The sequence below is a fragment of the Mixophyes fleayi genome, chromosome 9 (genome assembly GCF_038048845.1).
Source record: "Mixophyes fleayi isolate aMixFle1 chromosome 9, aMixFle1.hap1, whole genome shotgun sequence".
Classification (NCBI taxonomy): Eukaryota; Metazoa; Chordata; class Amphibia; order Anura; family Limnodynastidae; genus Mixophyes; species Mixophyes fleayi.
Window position 1 is genome coordinate 88,959,472 of NC_134410.1, and position 15,700 is coordinate 88,975,171.

The 15,700-nt window shown below is 39.2% G+C and overlaps 2 protein-coding genes across 3 annotated transcripts in view; both read left to right on the forward strand.

Annotated features, from left to right (window-relative positions):
• The window catches only part of LOC142100820 (adenosine deaminase domain-containing protein 2-like), a 1,209,653-nt gene that overhangs the window by 567,725 nt on the left and 626,228 nt on the right, over positions 1-15,700 (forward strand). The window lies entirely within an intron of this gene.
• Positions 1-15,700, forward strand: part of NOX1 (NADPH oxidase 1) — a 130,302-nt gene that overhangs the window by 66,214 nt on the left and 48,388 nt on the right. For both annotated transcript variants that reach the window (XM_075184638.1, XM_075184637.1), the window contains exon 2: positions 11,735-11,830. In XM_075184638.1, coding sequence (XP_075040739.1) covers positions 11,780-11,830 — 51 coding nt within the window. In that variant the 5' untranslated portion in view covers positions 11,735-11,779. The remainder of the gene's footprint in view (positions 1-11,734; positions 11,831-15,700) is intronic.

The following is a 15,700-nucleotide window of genomic DNA, read 5'->3' on the forward strand; positions in this document are numbered from 1 at the left end:
AGATATCTCATATTGATAATCAGGCTTAATTGCTACATGTTATACAATGGCAGTGGGTCCAGATTCTGTAGTACACTCACAGATTCCAGATCTCCAATAATATTAAAATAACTCCTATGCTAATCATCTATAGAATTAAATAACAGGACTAAAATATGGTTCCTATTTAATAAACAGGGCTGGTGGAGTTACAGGATGTCTCCCTATAATGCCTACTAATGTAGCGTATTACATATACTAATATTTGTTATGATTCAAGAAAGTCTGAGTGTTTATTAAAGCTTCATTGCTAGGACTTTAAATGCAAGTCATTAGGATTAGCACAAAATAAGTTAGCGAGTAACATAGCTACACATCCGCTATTGGCTAGCACTTTCGGATCTGTGATGTCATCATGCCCGACGTACGTTTCGCCTTAGCTTTTTTGAGGGGTAGCACGTTCGTCTCCCATTAATTTCTTTTATGTTGTTATTAGCCAATCTGCTGCTAGTATTCTAGATTGACAGCCGGATTCTCCAATCAGATTAAAATGGTCATATATCAAGGTGGTATTCTGATAATATTTGAGCAAAGAGGTATTATGATGTTATTTATTGTGGTAAATTCCACCATGAAAATCTAAAGTACTTTATAAAAAGTTTTTTTAGGAATTTTTTAAAATAATCAGATAGCTCATATATCGGGATATTCATCTTCTATCCTCAAGGATAAATTTCCAACACAAAAGTGGGAAAATTGTATATAATGCTGTCCTACATGATCCTATATTAGTGTCTTAGTGTACAAAAATAAATTTATAATTAAAAAAATAAATAAATAGTTTATTGTATCTAAACAACTAGTGTTTTTCCCTATACATGTTATAATGTTTTTAGAACAGTTGTCCAAGAAATATACTCTTCTCTGTATATATTATCTGATGTTTCCATATAACCAATATAAGGTATTTCATTCATTTATTTTCATGTTTTCCTAACAAAACATCAGAGGGTTAGTTTAATTGTCGGTTTCAAAATGTAGCATGATTTCTTCTTTTTTAAGCTATTTACCTGACATTTTTACATGTTCATATATAAGTGAAATCTTACTTTTCCTCACTTACACAGGTGTCTGGAATATTTCTGTTTTTGTGCTTTAGCAATTAAGGTATTTTATAGACTCTGTGTAATGTCTTACTAGCATATCGAGGATTTTGTAAATATTTATTACTTTTTGTTAACATTAGATACTGTATTTCCATGTGCTTTCCATTTTGTGGTCCTCCAAAGTTTTTTTCTATATTCTTTTAAGAAATTCTGTATTATATTTAGATTTAGTATTCAACAATCCTTGACACACCTACCAACACGAATGCCATTTTAATAACATACCAATATTGTTAGGAATAAAATCAGAATTACAAATATCTAGTTTAAAAACTAAAGATGATGACAGGATGTATTATGTGCATTTGAAATATCGATGATATGTAAAATATAATGCATTTGATCCTCATATTGTAACATTAACCTTACAGATAATATTGTTTTCTAGACTTGGTGTGTGTTAGTTATATAATTTAAGGGTTCTTTGAATAATTGCTGGGGCAGCACAGTGGCTTAGAGGTTAGCACTTCTGCCTCATAGCACTTAGGTCATGCATTCAATTCCTGACCATGGCCTTATCTGTGTGGTGTTTGTATGTTCTCCCTATGTTTGCATGGGTTTTCTCCGGGTACTCCGGTTTCTTCCCAAACTCCAAAAACATACTGGTAGGTTAATTGACTGCTGACAAAATTAACACTAGCGTGTGTTAGGGAAGTAAGACTCTGTGCTCCAATGGGACAGGGACTGATTGAATGAAAAATATTCTCTGTACAGCACTGCGGATTTTGTGGTGTTATATGAATAAATGGTGACGATGATGATGTTATATACCGATCAGGTCCCCCTTGTGCCACCAAATCTGCTCTGATCTGAAGTCAAGGCAAGAGCTCCACAAGACCTCTGTGATATCTGGCCCCAAGATGTTAGTAGCAGATCTTTTAGGTCCTGCAACTTGGTGGCTACATGGCTTGGACATACCACAGTTGTTCGATCGGATAGAGATCTGGTGAATTTGGAGGCAAAGTCAAAACCTTGAACTATTTGTCATGTTCGGCAAACCATTCCTGAACAGTTTTTGCAGTGTGGCAGGGTGCAAAAATGAGGCACCCACCAGGGAATACCGTTGCCACTAAAGGGTGTGCTTGATCTGCACAATGTTTAGGTAGGTGGACATGTCAAAGTAACATCCACATGAATGCCAGGACCCAATGTTTCCCAGCAGAACATTTCCCAGAGCATCACACTGCCTTCATCGGCTTGCCTTCTTCCCATAGAGCATCCTGGTGCCATCTCTTGCCCAGCTAAACGATGCACATGAAACCAGACGTTCACACGATGTAAACAAAAATGTGATTCATCAGACCAGGCCACCTACTTCCATTGCTCCATGGTCCAGTTCTGGCATTCACATGCCCATTGTAGGCACTTTCAGTGGTGGACAGGGGTCAGAATGATGGGCACTCTGACCAGTCTGCGGCTATGCAGCCCCATACGCAGCAAACTGCAATGCATTGGGTGTTCTGACACCTTTCTATCATAGCCAGCATTAAGCTTTTCAGCAATTTCTGTTATTGTAACTCTTATGTGGGATTTTACCAGATAGGCTAGCTTTACTCCCCATGTGCATCAATGAGCTTTGGGCGACCTATGGCCCTGTTGCTAGTTCATGGTTGTGCTTTCTTGGACCACTTTTGGTAGGTACTAACCACTGCATACTGTGAACACACCACAAGACCTGCTGTTTTGGAGATGCTCTGACTCAGTCGTCTAGCCATCACAAATTATCCTTATCAAAGTCGCTCAGATCCTTATGCTTGCCTTTTTTCTCTGTTTCCAACAAATCAACTTCAAGAACTGAATGTTCACTTGCTGCCTAATATATCCCACCCCTTGACAGGCGCCATTGTAACAAGATAATCAATGTTATTCACTTCACTTGTCAGTGGTTTTAATGTTGTGACTGATTGGTGTATAATCATGTACATATTTAATATCAGCTGTTAAATCATATTTTATAAAATCTGCTCCCTGGAATATACTGTATACTGTCCCCTAAAGCACTGAGTCATCTTTTATGCCTGTTTTATATGGAGCTATAGTATCCCTGTCTGTTCTGTGTTATATTTGATATGCAGGGTTATCCAAAAAAATAATGTTTCTTGGATAGTAGGTTAATTGGCTGCTATTAAATTGACCCTAGTCTGTGTTTCTGTCTGTCTGTGTGTGTTAGGGAATTTAGACTGTAAGCTCCAATGGGGCAGGGACTGAAGTGAGTAACAAATATTCTCTGTACAGCGCTGCAGAATTAGTGGCACTATATAAATAAATAAATGATGATGATGATATCTAGCTATACATTGTTGTCAAGATGCTTCATTTAGTTATGGGAGTTGAATAATTGGTCTAGTGCAATTAATATCACTAATTCTGTACCGTTGTATTGGCTTCATGGTACAAAATGGCACTCGTAGGGGCATATTCAATTGTCGGCGAAAATGATGACAATCTCGCGGTCCGCGCATTATTACCATTATTACGGTAATAATGCGCGGAAAAACATGAGCCGCAACAATAAGGGTGGCCACTTAGCCTAAGTGCTTACGTTGCCAGTACTGATACTATATGGCCACCCAAGTTAAAGCATGCCTGCTTTATATACATTTTTGTTGATAGTGTGCTTTTGAACAGTTGTTGAAAGTTGATGACTAGGCAGATAGAATAGATTTTTTTATAGAAATATGACTGCAGCCACTGAGCAACCTCTGAACATGCTCTACGCTCAAGGAAAATGCCTAAATATGTATCCTGATGTACATAGTAGTCTATTAAAGACTACTGTATAAACATGACAAAAAAGGAAGTTAATGCTGTTGTTTTATGATAATATTATATACACAGACATGATCACCAAGAACATCTTCCAACAGTCACAGTCAATGAGGATAACTAAACAGTTTAATGAGAAAGGGAATACAAGGGTCAGTGTGTGTGAGGAAGGATAAGGTCAATTAAAATTGAACTTATTAGGCATGGTGCTCTAAATGGCTGAAAAAAAAATAATGCTGGTCAGAAAGAGATTTTAGCAGTGCTGCAAATTAGAATTATTTAGGCTAAAATGGGATAAGAGCTTGCTACAGAGTGTCAGGTCCTGCCTGCTTCATGGCTTCTATGTTATTATTGGAGCATTGTCCATGTGTTCAACTCAACCCTAGATTTTTTACTATCCAAATTCTGGGGGCATCCTGTGCGTAGTTCTGAGAGGAAAGGTAACTACTGTAGGTCCAAGAGTACAATGAGACTGGGAATCTCCAGTAGGGATTTGTGTATTGAGTTCTTTCCCTTCCCCATCTTACCCATTTTGATTTTGACCCTATACTTTGTGACTGCCGACTGTGGAGTACTGCTCCTGGTCTGTCTGACGATTCTCTTGTCTTAAACCATTCCCTTGACTTTGCTAGTTTGATTAGTTCTAGACCCTCTCTGCATGACCTTTCTGTCCTGTCCTGTTCCTGTCTTGGGAATCCATTCCTCTGTTTGAAATCACCAGTCCCTGCTAATCATTACACTCATGACATGATATCTTAGATAATAATGGGCAAAAGGACTGATATAGCAACATGTGTGTAGATAAACATTCATAATGCCAGTTAATGTTTGTATTTGTTATGGCAATATCAGTTGAGATAATTAAACCCCTAGAATGCGTCATGATGTCATTGCATATAGCAGCCCCCTTGCCCAGAACATAATATGTTTCAGACTACTCAGTTACCCCCAACTCGTGGTATTAGGGGATTATTCAGTTGAGGTATTGCTAAGTAGGATGGACAAGACAGTGACGGAGGCAGGTGCTGACTAATGTGATACGGGTTGAAGTCAGAAAGGCAGGTGAATTACAAGGGTCCAATAGCAAGTCCAGTAACTAGGCTGAGGTCAGGGAAGGCAGAGATCAATAGCAATTCCAGTAGCTAGGCCGAAGTCAGGGCAGATAGAGATCATTAGCAATTCCGGTAATGAGACAGAGGTCAGAGCAGGCAGAGGTTAACAATGAGCCATAAAACAAGGTGGTCAAGGACAGGAAAAAGAAGCAGTGTCAAATACACGGTTCAGGTCAAAACATCACATCCACACAGATAAAGCAGGCACAGCACAGCCGTTCAAATGTTACTATCACCAACACATGTGATAGAAAGGGGTTTATAAGTACTGGGCCACCAATGAGAGGAAGCCTAGCTAATTAACACAGATGTGAAGAGACTTGTATAGAAAAAAACTTGCTGCTGCCTTGCAACCACCTAAATGCCGGCAGCAGGGAAGGAGGACACTGGTTGCCATTGCTCGGTAACCAGCTCAGAACTAGGTGACGCCCATTGCCGCCTGATTGGTCCATTACTAGGAAACCAGCTTGGTGGAGAGTGACCTCTACAGTTAATACTAACAGTATTGAAGTAAACCAATGTGATTACTGGCTATGTTAGTATTTATGTTTGGAAGATAACTTCTATTGGTTTGTATGTGCACTGAGTAACCTCAATGATGCCTGAAGTGACCCAGCTGTTCAGTGTAATTTCACTGTACCGGCCGTGTGTACTTACACGTGCATGGCTTAATCTTTGAGACAAGCATATGCTACTGGCAGGATCAACCAGGTAGCTTTCCCTCCGGGAATTGAGGGGGAGGTGAGGGGGTAAGCAAACAACAAAATCTCATCTAGTTTAACCATCAACATGTGAATGATTGAAATATTTGTGTGGCTAGCTTTATGTCAAAGCATCTAGATGCACAGATTTGCGCACTCCCCATAAAAATGGACACATTTGTGCATAATGTCACAAACCAACATATTGCATTTTTGCACTTTCATACATCATCATCATCATCATCAACATTTATTTATATAGTGCCAGCAAATTCCGTAGCGCTTTACAATTGGGAACAAACATTAATAAGACAATACTGGGTAATACATACAGACAGAGAGATAAGAGAACCCTGCTCGAAAGCTTACAATCTATAGGACAATGGGAGTTAGAAACACAAGGGCGTGTGCTACATCATATTGCACAATGGACCAGCCAGACTGCAAAGGTAAAAGTACTGAGTGGGCTGTGTGTGTTGCAATGTTGGTCAGAATAGGGTAATCTAGGGAAATTAAGATCATGGTTGAGGAATATCATAACCTTGTCTGAAGAGGTGGGTTTTTTAGTGAATGCTTGATGGTTTGAAGACTAGAGGAAAGTCTTACTGTGCGTTGGAGGGAATTCCATAAAGTGGGTGCAGCCCGGAAAAAATCCTGTAACCGAGAATGGGAGGATGTGATGAGAATGGAGGAGAAACGTAGATCTTGTGCAGAACGGAGGTGTCGAGTAGGGAGATATTTCGAGAGAAGTGAGGAAATGTATGTCAGTGCAATTTTGTTGATGGCCTTGTATGTTAGTAGAAGAATTTTATATTGGATTCGTTGAAATACAGGCAGCCAATGTAGAGACTGACAGAGTGGCTCAGCAGAGGAATAACGGTTTGCAAGGAAAATCAGTCTAGCCGCTGCGTGCAAAATAGATTGTAGGGGTTCAAGTCTGACTTTGGGAAGACCAGTAAGGAGGGAATTGCAATAGTCGATGCGGGAGATGATGAGTGCATGAATTAATGTTTTTGCGGTGTCTTGTGTCAGATATGTGCGTATTCTGGAAATGTTCTTTAGGTGTATGTAACATGATTTAGATATAGAGTTGATGTGGGGAATAAACGACAGTTGTGAATCAAGGATTACACCTAGGCAACGAGCTTGCAGGGTGGGATTTATGGTCATGTTATCGACAGAAATAGAAATGTCAGGCAGGAAGCTTCTTTTCTTGGGTGGGAATATTCTTAATTCAGTTTTTGAAAGATTGAGTTTGAGTTGGCGAGAAGACATCCAAGATGAAATGGCAGAAAGACAGTCAGTAACGCGAGACAACACAGATGGTGAAAGATCAGGAGAGGATAGATAAATTTGTGTATTATCCACATAGAGATGATACTGAAATCCAAAGGAGCTTATTAGTTTTCCAAGAGAAGTGGTGTAGATAGAGCATAGCAGAGGACCTAGGACTGAGCCTTGTGGAACTCCAACTGATAAAGGAAGCGGAGCAGAGGTGGATCCAGAGAAATTAACACTGAAAGAGCGATTAGATAGGTAGGATGAGAACCAGGATAGGACAGTGCCTTCAAGACCTAGGGATTGCAGTGTTTGTATGAGGAGAGAGTGGTCAACAGTGTCAAATGCAGCAGAGAGATCCAGGAGAATTAGAAGAGAGTATTGGTTATTATTTTTTGCTGTGATCAAATCATTGACAACTTTGGTCAGCGCAGTCTCTGTGGAGTGTTGAGAGCGAAAGCCTGACTGAAGAGGATCCAATAGGTTGTTTTCTGTAAGAACGTGTGTGAGGCGTGTGTAGGCAATTCTCTCGAGAAGCTTGGAGGGGCATGGGAGCTGGGAGATGGGGCGGTAATTTATCAGAGTTAGGGTCAGAATTCTGTTTTTTTAAAATGGGAGTAATCACTGCATGCTTGAATATAGATGGAAAAATACCAGTAGAAAGAGATAGATTACAGATTTTAGTTAGAGGGGGAATGAGCACAGGAGACAGGGACATACCCATTTGTGAGGGAATGGGATCAAGAGGACATGAGGTAGAGTAGGAAGATGAGAAGAGAGTAGAAACTTCCTCTTCATTTGTGGGATCAAATGAAGAGAGAGTGTCAGAGGGTGCTACTAAGAAATTAAGTAGATTGCTTGTCAAGGTAGATACCATTTCAAGCCTGATCTTATATATTTTGTCCTTGAAATAGGAAGCAAGATCCTGTGCACTGATGTTAGTTGGAGGATTTGGGGCGGGAGGATTCAGAATAGAGTTAAATGTGTTAAAGAGGCGTTTGGGGTTAGAAGCCTGAGCATAGATGAGAGATCGGTAGTATGCTTGTTTAGCAGTGTCCAGAGCATTTCTGTAGGAGTGGTAGATATCAGTATATGTGTTGAAATCATTAGAGGCACAAGATTTACGCCAGTGACGTTCTGCTTTACGAGAAAGTTTTTGCAGAGTTCGTGTTACTGTAGTGTGCCATGGTTGGCAACGAATTCTACGCGAAGTATGTAGTGTCGCTGGAGCCACTTGATCCAGGGCAGTTGCTAGGGTTTGAGGAAAATGGGGTACCGCCCAATCAGGGGAGGAGAATGTAGAAATTGGGGAGAGAAAGTGTTGGAGAGAGGTGGAAAACTGTTGAAAATCAATAGCGTTGATATTCCTGCGGGTACGAGGAGGCTTGGAAGAGTTTGACACTAGGGAGGGTAAAGAACTGGGGGTGAGCGCGTAGCTAATAAGGTGATAATTCGAGAGGGTGAAAGGAGTGTTAAGGAAATTAGAAACTGAGCATAGTCTAGAGAAAACAAGATCAAGACAGTGGCCATCCTGATGAGTAGCAGATTCAATCCACTGGGAGAGGTCAAGTGAGGAGGTTAGAGAGAGTAGTTTGGAAGCAGCATTGGAACGTGGATTAGAAATAGGGATGTTGAAATCACCCATGATGATGGTGGGGATATCAGTAGATAAGAAGTGAGGGAGCCATGCAGAGAAGTGTTCAAGAAATTGTTGGTGTGGACCAGGGGGGCGATAGATCACAGCAACACGCATAGAGAATGGGTTAAAAATCCTAACAGCATGTACTTCAAAAGATGTGAATGTGAGTGAAGGGATACTTGGTAGAACTGTGAATGTGCACTGTGGGGAGAGAAGTAGTCCAACCCCCCCTCCTTGTCTGCCTCCTGGTCTGGGGGTGTGGGTGAAATGGAGATCACCATGTGAAAGGGCTGCAGGTGAGGCAGTGTCTGAATGCGTGAGCCATGTTTCTGTTATTGCTAGAAGGCTGAAGTTGTATGAGAGGAAGAGATCATGTACGGAGGTAAGTTTGTTACAAACAAAGCGTGCATTCCAAAGGGCACATCTAAAGGACTTTGGAAGAGAGGGGAGACAGGTGATGTGTTTGAGGTTTGCCAGATTTCTGTAGTGTTCAGATATATGTGTGTGGGAGAAGTGAGGGGGACCTGGATTAGGTGATATATAACCAGCTAATAGAAGCAGGGAGGAAGAAAGGTAGGAAAGATGATTGTAAGATGTGTGTCCTTTTAGTTTCTGGCGGCAGGGTGAGGCTGTTAAAGTTATTGAATTTAAATAGCACAAGAGTTCATGAGTGTTCACTAGAGGTGAGTGAAGTAATGAAGGGGCAATGTGGACAGAGGTGTGTGTTGCAGGATGGGTGAGGGATGATATAGTCCTAAAGATAATGTCATGAAAAGAGAGAAAGAAAAATATTTTGGCAAGCATTGGGACTAGTAGTCAAATAGCAAAAATGAGGAATTAAAGGAATTGCCTAATTGCAATGTCCAGTGTAATCAGATAAGTAGTGTAGAGCTAGGCTGCAGCAAATGTAGTGTATTCCTGGATGTCTGGATAGTATAAAGTAATGATGTGGGGAGCCATGTGGGGGAGTGGGTGGAAGTGTTGAATGGAGAGTAATAAAGAGCAGGTAATTGAGTAGCTGAGATTTTGCAGACTCATGAGAGAGGAGATTGGTTGAAAGACAGTATAATTTCTTCCTACTTGTAAAGGGAGACAAAGCTTAAATATAATTGAAGTACAGTGGTGAGACAGGGGACAGAAATAACTGTAGCATGGGTAGGGAGTGGTTGAGCAAGTAGTACAGCAGTCTGATTAAACAGAGTGGATTTTGCATTGAAAACAAACTGACAAGTAGAACAAACTTTCATGAGATGAGAGGAAAATGAGATCAGAGTTCAAAACAGTCCTCATGTTGCATGTAGCTTGTAGCCAGGGTGAGTTAAAAACATCAGAGGTAGAATATGGAATTTCAGGTGAATACTGACTCTTGTCCTTGTGTAGCTGAGTTAATAGGCAGAATGTTCTTATCCTGTTTCCTCCGGTATAACTCCGAATTATGCTGTTTAAATTTTTTGTTTCACACTTGTATCTATACACTTAGAGCTATACGCACTAACTAAGCAGCCATCACTGGCTTTGCAGCCATTCTACTATGAATATATCTGCTTAACAGACACATGTGATCAGAGTACTTCTATTAAGCCCTCAATAAACCCCCCCCCCCAACAAACCTTAGCAGTAAAATATTTAAACAAACAAACAGTGAAAGGACAACTTGCAATAAGGCTGTAGTAGTAATTACCATTAGAAATAAAACTGCATTTTCTTAATTCGGATCAGACTGTTTGCAATAAGGCAATAAGGCTGTAGTAGTAATTACCATTAGAAATAAAACTGCATTTTCTTAATTCGAATCAGACTGTTTGCAATAAGGCAATAAGGCTGTAGTAGTAATTACCATTAGAAATAAAACTGCATTTTCTTAATTCGGATCAGACTGTTTGCAATAAGGCAATAAGGCTGTAGTAGTAATTACCATTAGAAATAAAACTGCATTTTCTTAATTCGAATCAGACTGTTTGCAATAAGGCAATAAGGCTGTAGTAGTAATTACCATTAGAAATAAAACTGCATTTTCTTAATTCGAATCAGACTGTTTGCAATAAGGCAATAAGGCTGTAGTAGTAATTACCATTAGAAATAAAACTGCATTTCCTTAATTCGGATCAGACTGTTTGCAATAAGGCAATAAGGCTGTAGTAGTAATTACCATTAGAAATAAAACTGCATTTTCTTAATTCGGATCAGACTGTTTGCAATAAGGCAATAAGGCTGTAGTAGTAATTACCATTAGAAATAAAACTGCATTTTCTTAATTCGGATCAGACTGTTTGCAATAAGGCTGTAGTAGTAATTACCATTAGAAATAAAACTGCATTTTCTAAATTCGGATCAGACTGTTTGCAATAAGGCAATAAGGTTGTAGTAGTAATTACCTGTTTATGAAAGAGAGAAAGCAGAGATTAGACACTACCCTTTTAGCCCATTCTTGTTTTTGTTTTGTACCACATTCAGTCCACATATATGAAAATTTCCTTTTTTAAGTTTTGTTGCAACTTACAATTTTGTTTCATTTGCATCTACATTATTTAACAGATTCCCCCCCCCAAAAAAATACAATTATAACATTGAGTACTATTATGAGATTTACTTTTTCCTGGTGTTAGTGGCTTTGCACAGTAAGTTATACTCTATGACAAACTTGTTTCAAAATGTCTACTCATATGTGTGTATGCCTGTCTGTTCATTTATTTTAACTGCAATATAAGAACATTTTTAATTGCAATGTAGTATGCAAAAGTAACAAAAATATTCTGATTCAGTTTCATGCCATTTCCTCATATTTCATCATCATCATCATCATCATTTATTTATATAGCACCAACATTTTCGGTAGCGCTTTACAATTGGGGACAAACACAGTAAACTAATAAACAAACTGGATAAAACAGACAAAGAGGTGAGAAGGCCCTGCTCGCAAGCTTACAATCTATGGGACAATGGGAGTTTGATACATGAGGTTAAGTCTACATTTTGCATTTCGGCCCAGCCAGACTGCAAAGGTAAAAGTGACTCATAAGCTAAATGATCCTGTCACACAATTTCCCTACATACAAATGTTTCCTCTTACCCTTTTTTGTTCCTATATTGCAGGTTGCCTGGTTGGGACTGAACATCTTCCTATTTATTTATTACTTCATGATATATGAAAAGGGGAAGCCATATTTATACACAAGGGTTATACTTGGAGTAAGTATAGACCAATCTAATCTGAAACTAAATGTTTTTCTCTCTCTTAATCCCCTTATCTTGATTCCAATACTACATGCTTCACATATATTATAATTTTAACAGTTTATATCACAAGGGAAATAGGAAAGCAAGAATAGTTTAAAAAAATATTCAATGGGCATACCACAGGAAATCAAGTATAAATCTGGATAGCAAGGCGACAGGTTAGACCTTAATTTAATATTTTTGGCAAGCCTATGTAACCTTTTTCATATATCTGGGCCCTGCTAAGCAAGAACAAATAGCTGTTTTACATAGCCTAGAAGTAATGACATCACATACAAGACAACTTCATAGAATTGCAATGACCGCAGCATTTATTGCATTTATAGTGATAAAATATTGTCTAGGAAATAGCACATAAAAGCATCATAAAAACATACAGAAAGATAAATATAACATACCATGGATATGAAAAGTGTATACAACCTTATTAATGTAAAGCCTGAAATCAAGATAAATCACCTTCTTCCACCTTTTATGTGAACTTTCAAATAAACAGATAGACACTTAGTGAAAACCAAATAGACAATTAGTGAAAAACATATAGACCAAATAACTGAAAATAAAGAAAAACCTATAATACTCTGGATGCATATCAAACAAGTAAGTAAAACAAAAGTTCAACTGTTAGTATTCCACTGACTGAGGTATAACATAAAAACAAAATTAACTAACCTACCTGTTTTACTATACCTTCATCTAAAACCCACATGTGGCGATTATGTTTTGCACCTAATCACTGATTATTACTTTCCCCTGAATATCCATGTATGACAATGTGTATATTGTATGTAACCTTGTAATGTAATGTCAAAGTGTGCTTTGCTGAATGACATCAGTGACCTATGCAAGTGTCAAGAGTGTTTTGAAAGTAACCAGGCCAGACAGATAACATCTCTGAGGAGTGACAGAGTTTGGTAATACAGTCTGACCAGGCAGAACCAGAGGGGAGAAATCCCGCTCTATGAAATTCCAGACCTATCTAAGGACATCGATAACTCATTTCCAAAAGACCTGTGTCATTATGGGAATCAATCTGCTCTGACATTGAGGGAGTGAATTTCCAGAGATGGGGGTGAGAGCAGTGTGAGAAGTTAAAATTCGTTGCCTGACCAATTAATATTGTGCATTTCTATGGAGGAGACCTGTATCTAGATTAGAATGTGCCATCTCTCCCCAAGTGTACTTCTCTTACAACAAGTCTTAAACTAGTAAGCTAGTGACTCTTTATTTCCTATTTTATTTCTGAAACTTATTTGTGCAACTTATTTTGTATGTCTTGTTATTAACTGTTTTGTAATTAAGCCTTGGAAACATTTTTCAGATTAAATACATTTAATCTAGCATATTCTCCGTGAATCTTTGTGAATTTACGAAACCAAGTGAGGCTGATGCTACATGTGCATGTGATTTAAGTGTGTAATATTAACAAGTGGTTTTGGTGCATGCAAGGACTCTATAGTAAATCTTCGTGATGGCAGAAAAGATGTATTCATTGGTAAGTGACCAAGTTAACTCCAGTCACAGCCAGCTGTTTCAGATTGCTGTATCTGAGACAGGCTGGGTGTTCGTGACACCACATTGCTGCAATGAAACCTATACTCCTCCACTCTGAGATCCATGTCACCAAGAAAGGATTTAAAAACAGCTGCTAACTAGATTTAAACAGAGATGAAATATTTAGACATGGCATCAGCAATGTTGTTTGTTAGCCTCAACAAATGTGTAGTTATGAACCAAATATCCTTCCTAAAGTTTATCATAGGTGGTGAGGTGACAGTAATCTTATTTATGAGCATCACCATTGCCATGCCATCTGGGCTAAACTTCACATTTATATTAGCAAGCTGAACCCGCTTCTCCCACAATTATGTCACTTACTAGCTGTAGCCATATTGGTCAGCAACTACAGTGGTGTGTGGTTAGCACTTCTGCCTCACAGTGCTGGGGTCATGAGTTCAATTCCCATGAGTTCAATTCCCAACCATGGCCTTATCTGTTGGAGTTTGTATGTTCTCCCTGTGTTTGCGTGGGTTTCCTCCGGGTGCTCCGGTTCACTCCCACACTCCAAAAACATACTAGTAGGTTAATTGGCTGCTATCAAAAATTGACCCTAGTCTCTCTCTGTCTGTCTGTCTGTCTGTCTGTGTGTCTATATTAGGGAATTTAGACTGTAGGCTCCAATGGGGCAGGGACTGATGTGAATGAGTTCTCTGTACAGCGCTGCGGAATCAGTGGTGCTATGTAAATAAATGGTGATGATGATGATCTGGATGCAACTTGGTACCGGTGAGCACATTAAGTTCGAGGTTAAGGAGGCTGCTAAATGTGAAGATTACAACTAGTCTGGCTCTAGTAGCTGACCTACTGGTGTTACTAGTGTACATGAAATATACCTAGGTTCAGCAAATTAAAAATACCTCCTAATAACATTTTACAAAATGTAATTCTAATCCTTCAGATCATTCCTTTGCTGCTGATTTACCTAACATTATGAAGTGGGTGCCAAACCTTAACTATTGTTGAGCCCTATTGTCTGCAAGGATTCTACACATGACTTTACAACAAAAAATGAGCAAAAATAATTTTCTTGGACAAGCGGACATAATGCATTAAGCTAAGCGGATCCTTAACTTTATCAGCAGGTTATCACCCATTTTGAATCTGGTCAAACCCAATAAAATGAATTAAGTAGCAAGCCTTCCTCAGATATATAGCCAATAAATAAATGTTGCAGGCTCAGAAATTGATTATAGAACCTGCAGGTCTGCCAGGTAGGGCCTGCTGTAGCTTACTATGTGCACACAGCTTGTCACTTGCTCACCGCTCCAGGCGACCTCGTGAAGTCATCGGCCTATTGTAAAAAGTCTCAGTAAGGTATATGACCAATCCACCTCTAATCGGAGGACAGAATAACGGTTTCTCTTCCTGGTTTCGCTGCTTTCAAACACATCTTGACCTTGCAGTCTTACTAGCCCATGATGCACTCCAATTTCAGACTGCACCTTTGGAACAAACTAGAACAATACACTGGCAAGGCACACTGCTCAGATTACTTTTCCTACTCCTTAAAAGTTCTCCAATACCTCCACCTTAATGTCCCCTGCATGATATTATCCTAACACCCAGCCTTCAGCTCTTATATTATTATTGTAATTATTATTATTAATAACTAGGGAAACCCTAGGGTAACCGCCTTAAATTAATTGAAATGTAATGACTATATTACTTTAATAACAGAATTCAATAACATGTAGAAATGTTAACAACGGATTAGTTGTTTTTGTTATGCGCTGATTGTGACAATAATATTCTTGACTGGAAGATCTTTTAACTGCATACTCTGGGCGATCTGTAAGGGTTCCACCACCTCTACATCCTTGAGGGTGGCCTCATGGCATGTTTGTTGTAAACAAAGCGAGGATAAGTGAACAATGAAATAACACAGCAGTCCGTGATTGAGGTCCCCAAAAGACGCGTTGATATATGTGGCTGCAGATAACTTTCACAATTTCCAGGCCATCCAGCAGGTCACATGTTCCAGGTCACTCAGCAGGGCTGCAAATAACTGTCACAGCTTTCAGACTACCCAGCATGTTCCAGGTCACCCAGCAGGTGCACAGGGAGAGTTCACTAACTGTCACAGTTTTGTGACATAACACCAAAACAATGCAATTGATTACAATGCCAATATCTTTCTGCAAATCTACAGACCAAGACCTTTAATTTGGTATATGCTCTCCTCAGACAATTGTATCATAGAAATAAGTCACTCATAAAAGTAGGGAACAAACACACACAGTAATATTAGGAGAGTGGATATTA